Consider the following 13,735-nt stretch of genomic DNA (forward strand, 5'->3'; position numbering starts at 1 on the left):
TTTAATAAGAAAAAAAGGATAATTCATTAAAATATTTGTTCATTAATTTTCAAGGGAGATAATTTAGGTCACTTGAAAGAAAGACATATTGATGAGCAACAAATGATTATAGAAAGAGGGAGGAAGGTGGCTCTCTCTCTCTTTTTCTCCCGCCCCCCTTTCTCTCTGAATGTCTTTAGCGATGTCAAATTTTCTTTCTTTTTTTTTTTAAATTCAACTATTGTTTTTTGATCAAACATTTCAAATTTGTATTTAAATGTTATTTTCTAGAACAATTTCTGAAACACGTCCAACGCATACCGGCATGTATTATAATGTATAATAGATATTAAACTAAATATTATTATACTACTACCACCACCACTACTATGTGTTGGACAATTTGAAGAAATTGACCTCTAAACTAACTTATCTCTGGCTAGGTCTTTATTTTACCTTCTTTCTCTCTTATCCATTCTTATTGCTTCCTCTCATGTCATTTCTATACACAGCTTTAACAATGTAACAAATATAAAAAAAAATTAACACAAAAAAAACGCCAACTTTAAAAAATGTGTTCAAACTATGTGCATAGCTCTAGTTATACTATTTTAATTTCTAATGAAATTTTCCATTCTATTAATTTCAAATTTACGTGGAAAATTTCTGATCCTAACCTTATTTTTACACACATGCATCTAAATATTCCTATAACTTTTTATTTATAATTTTTTTCTGATTTAGCTGCAGTCAGTATGGACTTCAAGGCTAACTGACAAACTGAAAAGGTATTTCTTCAGAGCAATGGTGGAGCCTGTCCTTGTTTACGGTGCTACAACCTGGACACTCACCAAAAGATTGGAAAGAAAGCTAAAAGGCACATACATATGCTACGAACAGTGTTAAATATATCTTGACAAGATCATCCCATGAAGCAGCAACTTTATGGCAACCTACCTGCCATATTTACTATCATCAGGGAGCAACGTCTACAATTTGCCGGTCATTGCCAGAGGAGGAAGCAAGAGCTAGTGAGAAATATATTGCTGTGGACTCCACGGCACTGGACCACGAGTATAGGATGACCTCGATCCATATACATCCAGCAAATTGCACATGACGCCAACTGTGATTCTGAAGATGTGAGGCCGTTGATGGAAGCGAGGAGCCTGACCAGATAGATAGATCTGAGTAAGAAATAGGTATAAAGAGCTTTGCGAAAGGTGCTCAAATCTAATTAGCCAAAAAGAAAATCTTTACTCTCTTCTTCGCTACGTGTCACTTCAAACTTCCTCCCATTATACAACTTCCTGCACATGTAGCTTTAATTTTATTCTTAACTTCTAAAGAAATTGTCAACACTTAACAAATATAAAAAATTTTTTTTCAAAAACTAAAAAAAAAGTCAACTACTACTTAATTTGAAACTTGCATGAAAATTTCTGATTCTGACATTATTTTTACACACCAATGTCTAGATAATCCTTGTAGTGTTACAGCATTTGTTTAGATTCATATTTTTTCTGATCTTTTTTTTTTTTTTTTTTTTTTTTCAGATGGCTGTTTGGTCCACAAAACTGCAGTTGCAGCTGGCGCCCTGACCATTTATTTAAACTTTCTCCTTCATCACACAAGGGATCAATTAAATCATTCTGATGAAGTTTGGCATTCAGTCAGTCAACGGCTACTCCTTCACACAGCTTCAAAGGCGGCTTCCAACGGGCATGTGGTGAAAAAGTCGAAGCTGCCATTCCCCCTCCCGCAGAAGAATATGGATCTGATGATTCCAGATCCGGATGTAAAAAAGGGGCTCCCGGCAGCAAAACACGGAATACAGGAACCGGTTCTCAATGATGCGGTGATATTTGGCTCAAACCGCAAAGATGATGCTGGAATTGGGCTTGGGTCAAACCGCAAAGACGACACTGGGGATCACAACAATTACGACGAGTATGAGGACGACAAGATCCCCGGCGAAAACTATCACGACAAGAAAGTTGTCCACTTCGGTAACAACAAGGAATCGTTGAAGTCTCTCGATGAAAACGGTGAGGACTACGACAACGAGAGTCTGGACGAAGATGAGGATGGAGATTATACGTACTATGATGAAAACGATGAGGGGTTAGAAAATCTTGTGCATGTTAAAAATCCAAAAAAATATTTTCAGAACACTGGGATTGAAAAAAGACAGATTGTGCCAAGGATCCCACGTAACTCGGCCTTCCAAGGACGCTCTGCGCACGAGGGCCACAATAAGTCCTACACAGGCAGTTCTTCGTCGCCGACTGGCATCGTGGTGATCACCGTCACATTTACGCTGGTTCTTCTTCTTTTACTCATGTACAGATTCATCAAGAAACGAAGGATTCACATTCGATACAATCCAACGTCGTTTTTAAAATTGTAATTTCAAAATATAAACAAAAACAAAAACTTTTTTGCATACAGAAACTATAAAGAATTTAAATAAATAATGGATTTCTAATCCACCAGTATATATTTAAACATAAACATGGCTTCTTTTAAAATGGATACCCGTGCTTAGTGTAGACAAATATTACATTAAGCATGTCATATACACAAGCATGGTATATCGAAAGAAACACAGTAAAGCGACATTGGCTTAATTAAAGTGGTTCTTATTCTTTCGCAGAAATCGGAATCCTGTCCGTGTCAAATATTGTGGGTGAGGGTAAATAAATTTTATATTATATAAACAAACCAGAACATAGTAAATAGTAAAACGATGTTGGCTTAAAGTGGTTCCTGTTGTTTGGCAGAGGTTGGAATTCTGTCCAAGTCAAATCGGGGGGGGGGGGGGTAGATGAATTCCATATTATATTAACAGACAATAACTATCTACAAAGTTAAAATGAGGCTTGGACAAGATACGAACTTGCGTCTGATAATAAAGACCACTTTAAGCTTGTGCCATCTTTTACCATTTTACTACCGAGAATCATAGAGTTAAAGAAGGTTGAAATAGTGCCTAAATACTTACACTGTTTTTGGTGCTTGTTTATATTGGTGATCTTTTAAACCAATGCATTTCAGGTGAAAACATTACATACTTGCGTGTCCTGGTGAAATTTGTATAAATTGCAAAAATTACAAAAAGAATGATCCAGTAGAAAAATAATTACAAGTCAAAATTGAATTTATTGAATTATCGAGTTTTATTGTATGTTTGGCACTTTTCCAGAATTTGATCCGGATCTTTGGGATTTCGCATCAATTATGGCTAGGGCTCAACCAGCAATCACCAGATTAAGCCGAGCGTTGTTAAAGTGTTGAAATGCTTAATCGTTTGTTTTTTTTAGGTGATGGGAGGTATTTTTTTTGTTTATTTTCTGACATTTGTCAACAAATATAATTTTAAATTTTCTTGAAAAAAACTTTTTCCTGTACCTAAGAATTTATGCTTTTTTTCATAAAAAGCATTCATCTTTTCTCATGAAAAAACTTATGTTGACAAAAAAAAAGTAAGTTTTCTTGAAAAAAAAAAAAGCTGTACTTTCACCTAACACTTTATAGTTTAAAAAAAAAACGTTTATCTGTTCTTGAAAAAAAAATAAAACAAATTTTGTTAATAAAAAATTTGCAGAAGAAAATAATAAAAGTAAATAAACAATACAAAATGCAACTTTTTGTGAAAAAAATATATTCAGTAAATTTACAGTAGGTTTTGGTTATTTTTTATTAATTGTATTTCTATTTTTTCCGGTATGTTTGTTTTGTAATTTGAACACATCTGTTACTTTGCTCGGCTTAGTCTGGTAACTGCCAGTCAAGCCTGAACTATAATTGATGGAAAATCCCGAGGATCCAGGTCAAAGTCTGCAAGAGTACCGAATGTTTTAGTGTGGAACCAAGTTAATATGATAAACAAGGGAGATAATCCTTGACTTGACGAATTAAGGTCCATCATTTTTAAACAAATGCATTGCAAAACGAAATTGTGGTTGAGTTTTTTTTTTTTTTTTTTAATAGCATCAAGTACATCTTCTACTGAATCATTTTTCGTAATTTTTGGAATTTATACAGATTTAGCCATGATGCATAAGTACGTAATAATGTTTTCACCTAAAATGCGTTGGTTTACAAGATCACTAATGTAAAGCACCAATTTTTTTTTTTTTTTTTTTTTTTAGAGGAGATATTGCTAGTTATCAAGACCCAAAGACCACTTGAGGATGAGGGTTTAATGCTTTATGCTTTTATGTTTCCATATTTACTGTAAGATTTTCACTTCCATTACTTACTTGAATTTATTTAAAATTGATTTTCCATGCAATAGAATTTGCTTATGGCAATGGAATGGGTGACATTTTGTTTTGGAGGGAGAAGGGGATAGTAAAAATGAGAAAAAAAATGTTACAGTTATCTTAATCTAGACTGAGCCAACTTTCATTCTCGCTTGTTAGAGAAAATATCATGGAAATAAAAATATATATTAAAAATGATATTAATTTATTAGTACCCTCCTAATGTAAGAAAAAGCAGTGGTTTCTAGGGATTAATGTTATCCACTTGTGAAGCCCATCCATTTTTTCCCCTTTTGTCACTGTCTCCATTTCACTACACTATTTTACTTTTTAATTGCAGTAATTTTCTTTCCACGATATTTATGTTGATAAGGGGGACAAAAACCGACTAAGTAGATTAATGTATTCATATTATTTGGATTCGTCAGACTACTGTTTTCATCTTGAGTGTTATTTGTGCAACATTTTGGTCGATATAACCTCTAACCTTTTTCAGGTGTATCTTTCTTTCGTAGTCTGGAATCTTTCTTTCGTAGTCTGGAGTCTTTCTTTCGTAGTCTGGAGTCTTTCTTTCGTAGTCTGGAGTCTTTCTTTCGTAGTCTGGAGTCTTTCTTTCGAAATCTGGAAACATTCTCTCGAAATCTGGAAACATTCTCTCGAAGTCTGGAAACATTCTCTCGAAGTCTGGGAATCCTTCTGGCGAACTCGGGAATGGAACTCTTTATTTCACCCACGGAGGCAGATTGCTCTTGTTCCATCAGCCATGACTGGGTAAAAGTTTGAAGTAAGTACATCAACCAAAACATTATGAAAATAACACTGAAGATGAGAACAGTAGTCCTAAGAATCCAAATATGAATAATCAATCCTCATCTCCAAAATTCAGAAATAGAAATTAATGTAACTTTTTTTTTTTTTACCATTTCTCAATTGACCCACTTACCTCCCCTTAAATGTCATCCATGTTCTTAATCCTTGTCATAATGAAATTCATTTACATTACTGTATGGCACAAGGAAATATAAGAACCAAAAAAACATAGAACATCCACAGACTGTTTGACCTCTGCTGCCTTAAACATTCTCAAATAATCAAGTTATTCAAACGATGAGGGATTGAAGCAGTCCTCATTCTTAGACACATTACAATGTCTTATAATGGGTCAGGAAATCAGGGTTCAATCCTTGGTCGAATCATACTAAAGACTCACATAAATGGTACTTGATATCTTTTTGCTTAACACTCAGTAAAATAAGCTCGTCTGAGCTCCAATTTATGGTCCCCCTCCTTGCTAAACTTTCACGAAAAACACTCGTCAACTGAAACCACTATCAATAATCTCCCCCACTCTTTACTTGTGCCTAAACCTAAACATAGATTCCATGAACAAAGCTTCTTTCTTACAACTGCACGCCTGTAGAACTCTCTTCCATTTACCTGCTTTCCAGCTGACCACAATTTGGTCATCTTCAAGTCCAACATAAACAAGTTCTTGATGAGCCGTCCCCCTTAAGAAATACAATTTACCAAATTTCCACTAACGATTACTACGATATTGTCCCATTGACTACTGTACACTCATTAACTCCTCTTCTCGAGTGGCCTCCGGCCCTTTATAAGTAGTGACTCCTTTGTAAAAAAAAAAAAAAAAATACTGAGTATCAAGGGTCAGTGGAGTATTCCTTGGAAAGGAGTAGCGCCTTCCCTTACATTTTGGGATGCTTCTTCATTATTAGAGCAAAATTCGAAAATCGAAATATTGAATTACAAGTAAAACCAATGGTGTCAACTTAATTATGATGTCGCAATAAGTAACATATCCAAAAGTTTTGAAAAACGATATGGTAAAAAATTGATTATTAATGAAAATGGTTTTCAAAGGTAATTAGCAAAAATTGAGTTTTACTAAATTGGCCTAGTATATCAGAAAATACTTACCTCCCTTGTTACAAGTCGAACTTTCCAGTTTATTTATTTTATTTATTTTTTTTAGCAAAACTCGGTTTTTGCTAATTGTCTGCGAAAACTATTTTCATTAATAGTTAATTTTCTACTGCATCGTTTTTCATAATTTTTGGATATGTTCATTACTGTGACATGACAAGTAAGTAGGTGCCATTGGTTTTTTACTTGAAATTCAATATTTCGTGTTTTGTATTTTGCTCTAATAACGAAAAAGTACCTATTTTGGTGTAAGTAGATAAAAAGTAGCCCTTTGATTAAGTCATGCCAAAAGCTAAAAAGAAATGCTACTTCTTTCTAAACGGTTAGCATTATGAGGATCAAGGGTAAGTGGAGTAATTCAGAGGAAGGAGTGATGCGCTCCCCTACATCTCAGTGTAGTAACCAATGAAAAGGGAACCTTCGGATTGCTACTGTTGATCCATTTGTGTTTATTTATTTTTAAATACAGGTTCGATTCCTGTTTAAATCTCATTCTTCTCTTTGAGGACTTTCCTAAGTTCCAGCCCTGCGGATAATTATTCTTTGTTTATTTCATGTGGATTTTGTCTACACAAACACGGGTATCTTTTAATAAGCAATGTTTATTCTAAGAAAAGAAAAGAAAATATAATGTATAAATAAAAAAAAAAAGAAGAAAACAATCCATAAAAATGAAAAAGAGAAACAAACAAAAAAAAACTTAAATACAATATCATCTCTAAACAGGTATACCTCAACCAAAATTGTAAAAAAAAAAAAACAAAAAAAACTTATATACAAGGATGAATGAAAAGTTTTGTGATATTTTGTATTTGTTTTACTATACACATAGATTCGAAAAAGTTGTCAAAAAACAAATATATAACAAATGTTATCAAAGGCAAGATAAGTTACTCTTCTACCTATCTGGAAAAGTTTTTAGTCGTTTTACTCGCTTTAAAACATGTAATCAGTTCGAAAATCATACAGTGTTTATCGATATATTTGAAAAAGACAAATGGCAGCAAACTCCTAGTGTTATATATTCGTTATCATCGAGTTCTTCATTTAGGGGCGCCATTTAAATCATTGAGGGGCACTTTTTACGTTTGGGTGTATACATTGTATAACATCAAAGATTCTGTGTGCGTATGATTGTCTCTAATATAAATGGTTGTGTGTTTGATTATCATAAAGGGAATCGTGTGTGTGACATGTAATTTCTGAACCTACCTCTGCTTCTTCAAAACGGACCATCTGGAAATTTCTCATCCTGGAGGGAGACTTGATACCTGTTTGACGAAGATTTATCACTCCAAGACGATGAATGTGTTTTATAGTTTTTATTTTCACTTTCCCCAGAGGTCCTGCAGCAGGTGGAAGTGAAATCTGCTTGTGTGGTTCTTCTTCACACACGTCAGCGTTCGTCTCCCTCCTCCCCAGTTAAGAGGGGGAGACCATGGAAAAACGTCCGTCTTCTTCAAAGCTCAAATCAAATCTCCAGATCTAGCCAACCTGCCTGACCACGTCACACATACGTAATTTGGTCAGCTGACCTTCAGTTCTGGTAAACGTGTCTACCTCCACGTTTACTCTCCGTTCTCTCTCTCTCTCTCTCTCTCTCTCGCTCTGTCTCTCTCTCTCTCTCGCTCTGTCTCTCTCTCTCTCTCTCTGTAACACTAGTTGAATACGTTAAGGTTAGGAAAATGAGATCAAGCTAAAATATTATACAAAATACTGTTAGAAACACTCAATATGTGTTACCCTGATATATATTCGGTGGGTATCTGTATAATTTTTTAGTTTGAACTCATTTTCCCAAACTTAACATATTCAACTAAGAGCTCACCACCATTTGTCTTTTTCAAATATATCGATAAACACTGATTTTCGAACTGATTACACTTTTTTAAAGTGAGTAAAACCAGTAAAAACTTTTCTAGATAGGTAGAAGAGTAACTTATCTTGCCTTTGATAACATTTGTTATATATTTGTTTTTTGTTTTTTTGACAACTTTTTCGAATCTGTGTGTACAGTAAAACAAACCCATGTTTTGCACAATTCAACAGCTCTTGATGCTTTGCCAACGCACCATGAAGGCGACGAGCCACACTGGATTGTGAGATGCAAAACCAAGAGTTCAACTCCTTGGGCTTGTCGCCTCTATGGCTCATATTACACACAGCTACAATGATGATCTCATGGGGAAGAGAGATGACAAGACATAATTCGTAGACTCTGAAAGTTGCGTTTTTTTTTTTTTTTGTTTTGTTTTTTAGTGGATCTTGTAATTGATTATCCTACGTTTTTTTTATGATCTTTTTTTTAGTGGATCTTGTAATAGATTATCCTAGGGCTTTTGATCCGGTGACAGTGTTAATTAAAATTAACTACCCGCTGACGATTACGATACCGGCACCTTGTTCTTTACCCATTTCTTTATCACACCGTACGAACAGAGAAAAAGAAGAATAGAGACAGGTCATAATCTATCGCTACTTCTTTAAAACAAATCTTCCCTTTTTGCTTCCCAAAATGGTAAAATTTGCCTAAAACGTCTCGATGATGTCAGTTGACTCGCATGCTTCCTACTTCTGTTTTCTCTGTTCCCACACACGTCAAACTTGACTTATTGAACTCTTTCTGACACTTACTTATGGTAATCAACTGTTTTAGGCGTACCTGACCATGCTTGATCGTAGAGGTTAGGCGACTCAAGCGACGTTGCTTGAACCACATGGTTACTGCATGTCGTCATCTATCCTATAGTTGCTTGAACTATATGTTCAAGTATGCCGTCATCTTTTCTGCAACAAATTTTGGTCACATCTACAGCATTATCACCCAGTTTGGGCTAAAGTTTACATTCTTGAATTAGATAACCATGCACACTCATGTGTGCGGCTTTTGAAGCACACACAGAGATGAAGCAATTTACACGTCAACTACCACAATACTACCAACTATAATTTGAATTGCTTTGGTCAGATGATATATGACCTGAAAAATAGCGTGTAAACAAATGTTACAAAACTTTTGACTGACTCTTGAAAATATGGAAGCCCATAAAGACACTTTTTAATCACCGTTTGTAACAACAGTTTTCTCTGAACCAAATATACCAGGATTTTATTAGAATTTCTTATTATGCATTCAATGGAATATTCTTTAATATCAGGTGGCCCCCTCTCCAAAAAAAAGAATGCTATCTATGGAATCGTTGATAAAATTCAGAATTTTTTCTGCAATACAATCATATTTGCTGCAAGTAAACTTCAGTTTGTGTCTGACTTGTCCACCAAGTTTCAATCATGCATGTCCAACAGTCTTTGTTTTATTGCTGGCCAATGATAAGTACACTTGGGTAAACACAATGGCTAAGAAAAATGTCTGCTAAGTTCTAAGAATGCTTTCAACAAGTTTTGTAAATTATGTTTATAATAATGATTGCTTGCGTGCTAAAGAAATAACAATATTTCAACTTGTTTTAAAGTTATCTGACAATTTGGGAATGATTCAAAGGATTGCCAGGCGTCGGTTAATAGCTGATTCTTGAAGGTGCAAAATCTGCAATTTAGCATGTGCATTGAACCATTATTCACAGTCAATTGATGGTTGGAGATGTAAATTTTCAAAGGATGGATCTCTGCATTTAATATAAAAACTCCTTTTTGTTTTGTTTTTTTTTGTAAGCGAAGCAAATTTTGCTTCCGAACAATTATGTTTATGATCTATATGTAGAGTAAGGATTTCTTTCGAATTTTATATAAACTCAAACTCAATAGCCATTTTCTTTTTAGGCTGTTGTGTCTACACATTTGCCACACAGTCTTCTCTTGGTACTCCCCTGATTTGGGCTGTCATAATTCTGTTCAGTTCAGAAATAGTCTGCGGATTATTTTGATAGACATTATCTTTGAGATAACCACACCGATAATGTCCGGTAAATCTGAAGCCAATTCAAGAACACACCTCCTACTGAAGAGACAATCTTCAAAGTGTCCCCACAATGAAAGCGATTGTACAGTGATAAAATAAACTGTTGAATGTTCAAGACTGAAACTTGGCGGACAAGTCAGGCACAGAGAGAGGTTTATTTGTATCAAATATGATTGTATTGCAGAAAGAATTGGGAATTTTGTTAATGATTCTGTTTGGTTGGAATTTTCTTAGGGTCGTCCTGTGTAACAAATACACTTCTGCAACTACATACATTTGTATTTGCTAGGTGCCGACACTTCTGACAGTTCCTGCATCTCTGCTGACCTCCAGCTGTCATAATCTTGTCTACTTGGATCAGGCTGGTTGGAACTAAAGAGTGAGACTGACTCTGCATAAACTAGTTTTACTTTAAACAAATTCCTAGCACATGCTATCCGTCATCCCTAGGATGATCAGATGGTTTTTGTTTGCTAAGAATTCTGTGCAATTTTCAATCTATTTGAAAACGAAAATTCTTATTATTAGTAGTAACGGTATTATCGGTATCATTAATAGCAGTAATCGTGTCTATGAAATTTAAACACAAGATTAACATGTCAGTGCCTCCTTTCATTCTAAAGAGACAATGGACATCCCTGTAAGGATATCTGTGCATGTAATTGTGAGGCAAAAGTTGCACAATCTTTGACCACACCTCTCCTGAATTTCTGCTTGGATCCAGTGACAAGGAGAGGCCCAAAACTGACTGGAAAGAATGCTGAGATAAGTGGAGGGCACATACAGCACCTGGAATTTCCAAATGGTCACCCATTTTAGTACTGACAGAGTCAACATTGCTTAACTTCGGTGATCTGACGGGGACCAGTGTGTCGGCATGATTGTCATGTATTTAAATCTTGTGAACAGTAATAATATCATATATATGGTTTTGTCTAATTGATTTGAATTCTCGTTTTGTTTTTCATCCTCTATCTCAGCCATCCTTGATTCAACTCTGGGAATAATTCTGTTTTGCAGATTTGGTTCATCATGACATGCACTCAATGTGTCTATGTTCATCTAGCTGACCTAATTGGCATTCACACTAGGGCCCTAATATGTGGAAGAAACACTTACCCCCCCCCCCCCAAAAAAAAGCCTTTATCATGCTGGTTTGATGCCACCACACCATCACTTATCTACATCATCACCATTTCATTTAGTAGTTGCTATAAATTTTCTCTTAATGGAGAAAAGGACACAAGCAAATGTTTGCTGTTTTTTTTAAGTTTTATTTAGGAAGAGAATTGATTCACTCCGGAGAAAGAAAGAGATGGAACATTTCGCACTTAACGATTATCAAAGTTTCTACATTATTGTCATCAGTGTGTCTCGTACTTGCTCCCACAGATAACTCGCATTATTGGCAATATTTCTATCACACAGCTTCCACAGACAGACTTATTTGGAAATCTTTCTTTGCCATCAGCTAGAAAAACGTGACGTCATTCATCATCTCAACCAATACCTCTGCTTTATCTAACTGATTTGATCTCTCATTCTGCCTTAACACCCATGTCAGCCATCCTTGATTAAGCCCTGAGAATAATTCTGTTTTGCAGATTTGGTTCATCATGACATGCACTCAATGTGTCTATGTTCATCTTTATACTAGCTGACCTAATCGCCATTGACACAGGGTCTGTTATAGGCAACAATTTTAGATGACTATATTTCGAATGCTGGCACCGAACCATTCTTAATAACATCTGTTTTGTTTGGATTATGTTTACCTTTTCTGAAAATAAAATCAAAGAATGTTTGGTTTATAAAAAAATATATGTAAAAAAAAAAATTTTTTCATAAAAAAAATTTGGGGTGTAAATGTTTATTGAATGATAAAGTATGCCTAAACAAAAGTTGTAAATAAAAACCCTTTTTTGTCCAGACCCATTTCTTTTCTTTTTCTTTTTTTTTTTTTTTTTTTTTTTTTTTTTGCTCGTAAGTTTATCTGGGTTATACTTTCTGAAAATAAATTGATACTCATTGGCGTCCTCCTAAAAACTCGGTAAAGTATTTTGCCTTTCTAGGACATCATGAAATCCACAACTTCCTTGCAGATTCTAGAAAATTCTTGGCCTCTTGCTAAGATTGATCCTGTCTTCACATAGTAGCACCAAACATATACTAACTATTATGCTTGAAATCCTTACATCTTTTAATACAGTGTACCATACAAATTTTCGTACCATATCTGACTAGCAGGGATACTTGGCGTTGCCCAGGTGTGGAGAGGTTTTATGGTAAGGGTATTGATCAACAGAGCCCTAAAGAAAAAAATGTTTCAAAGCCTTCTAAAAAAAAAAAAAATGATAATAGCAGCAAGTACTCGTGCAAGTGCAAAAAAACAAAAAAAATAAAATAAATAAATAATTGATCAACGGAGTCCTAAAAAAAAAAAAAAAATTTAACCAATCTCCTAAGAAAAATGAAAATAGCAGTGAGTACATGTGTGAGGCAGGCAGGGTCGAACCTGCAATGCTAAGAAAAAGAAAAGAAGCTGAAAAAAAAAGGAAACCGTTTAGTCGTTTCGCCCACGTGACTTGTGACGTCACGGGCATTTGAAATAATGTTTTATGCGTACATCGATGTCGCGAGGCGTAAATGATTTTGCAAACATGTCGACAAAAAATAAAGGGACCTTCCTCGTTGACGGTGAAAGAATGAATGTTTTTGGCCAATTTTTGAATATTTGTCGGCCAAGAGACTGAGTTTTCAAACAATACCAATTTTGTCAGTGTTGATCGTGTGTGTCGAAAGTAATTAAGAAAATCAAATTTCATGACGAGCGAGACAGGTAGCCCATTTTCTTTTAGAATGTGTTAAAATTCAAGGGAAACAACTCAATTTGATTACAGAAATTTAGTTTGCATTCAAAAATAATTTAAACTTTATAATCGTTAAAAATCATAAACTTGGATTTGTTAAAAGAACAAACAAAACTGATCAATTTACCTGATGTTTGAAATGTCTTCATTCCGTGACGTACATACATCATAAATATTTTTGGTGCTTGTAAAGATCAGATCGACATTTTTTTTTTTTTTAAATATGTCATTTTAATCAAAAACAATATTGCGTACTTAATTATCATGCCGAAAATAGTAATATATCCAAAAATTATGAAAATTCATTGAGTTGGAACTTATTCATAATTAAAAGTAATTTTTGTGGGAAATTGAGAAAAATTACATTTTTTTATAAAGAACATTATAAAGACGTTATAAAGAACATTATAAAATAGACTGAAGAGGGAAAATAGATCGAAACGAATAGTTTATATTACTTGTTCATGGCTGCAATATTTGTTGTCTATAAGAGATAAACTTTATTTTACTAAAAACACAATAGCAGTTATTCTACTCAATGAATTTTCGTAATTTTTTGGATATATTACTATTTTCGACGTGACAATTAAGTACGTAATATTGTTTTTACTAAAAGCCTGAAAACAACATTTTTAAAAAAATTGATTTGTCGACTCTATCTTAACGAGCACCGATTTTTTCTGCAATTTTTTTTTTTTTTAATCAAACTTTAAATAAGAACCTATAATTATTTTTCATTCAATGCAAGGGAGAGA

At 34.3% G+C, this 13,735-nt stretch overlaps 1 protein-coding gene across 3 annotated transcripts in view; it reads left to right on the forward strand.

The window, feature by feature from the left end:
• Window positions 1-12,041, forward strand: part of LOC145260413 (uncharacterized) — a 317,452-nt gene extending 305,411 nt beyond the window's left edge. For 2 of the 3 annotated variants that reach the window (XM_080118394.1, XM_080118395.1), the window contains exon 6: window positions 1,536-12,041. In XM_080118394.1, coding sequence (XP_079974520.1) covers window positions 1,536-2,389 — 854 coding nt within the window. In that variant the 3' untranslated portion in view covers window positions 2,390-12,041. The remainder of the gene's footprint in view (window positions 1-1,535) is intronic. The other variant, XR_013864289.1, reaches the window with a different exon arrangement.
• The last annotated feature ends 1,694 nt before the right edge of the window (window positions 12,042-13,735 follow it).

Source organism: Euprymna scolopes, chromosome 36 (genome assembly GCF_053919585.1).
Source record: "Euprymna scolopes isolate OS-2025 chromosome 36, ASM5391958v1, whole genome shotgun sequence".
NCBI lineage: Eukaryota > Metazoa > Mollusca > Cephalopoda > Sepiida > Sepiolidae > Euprymna > Euprymna scolopes.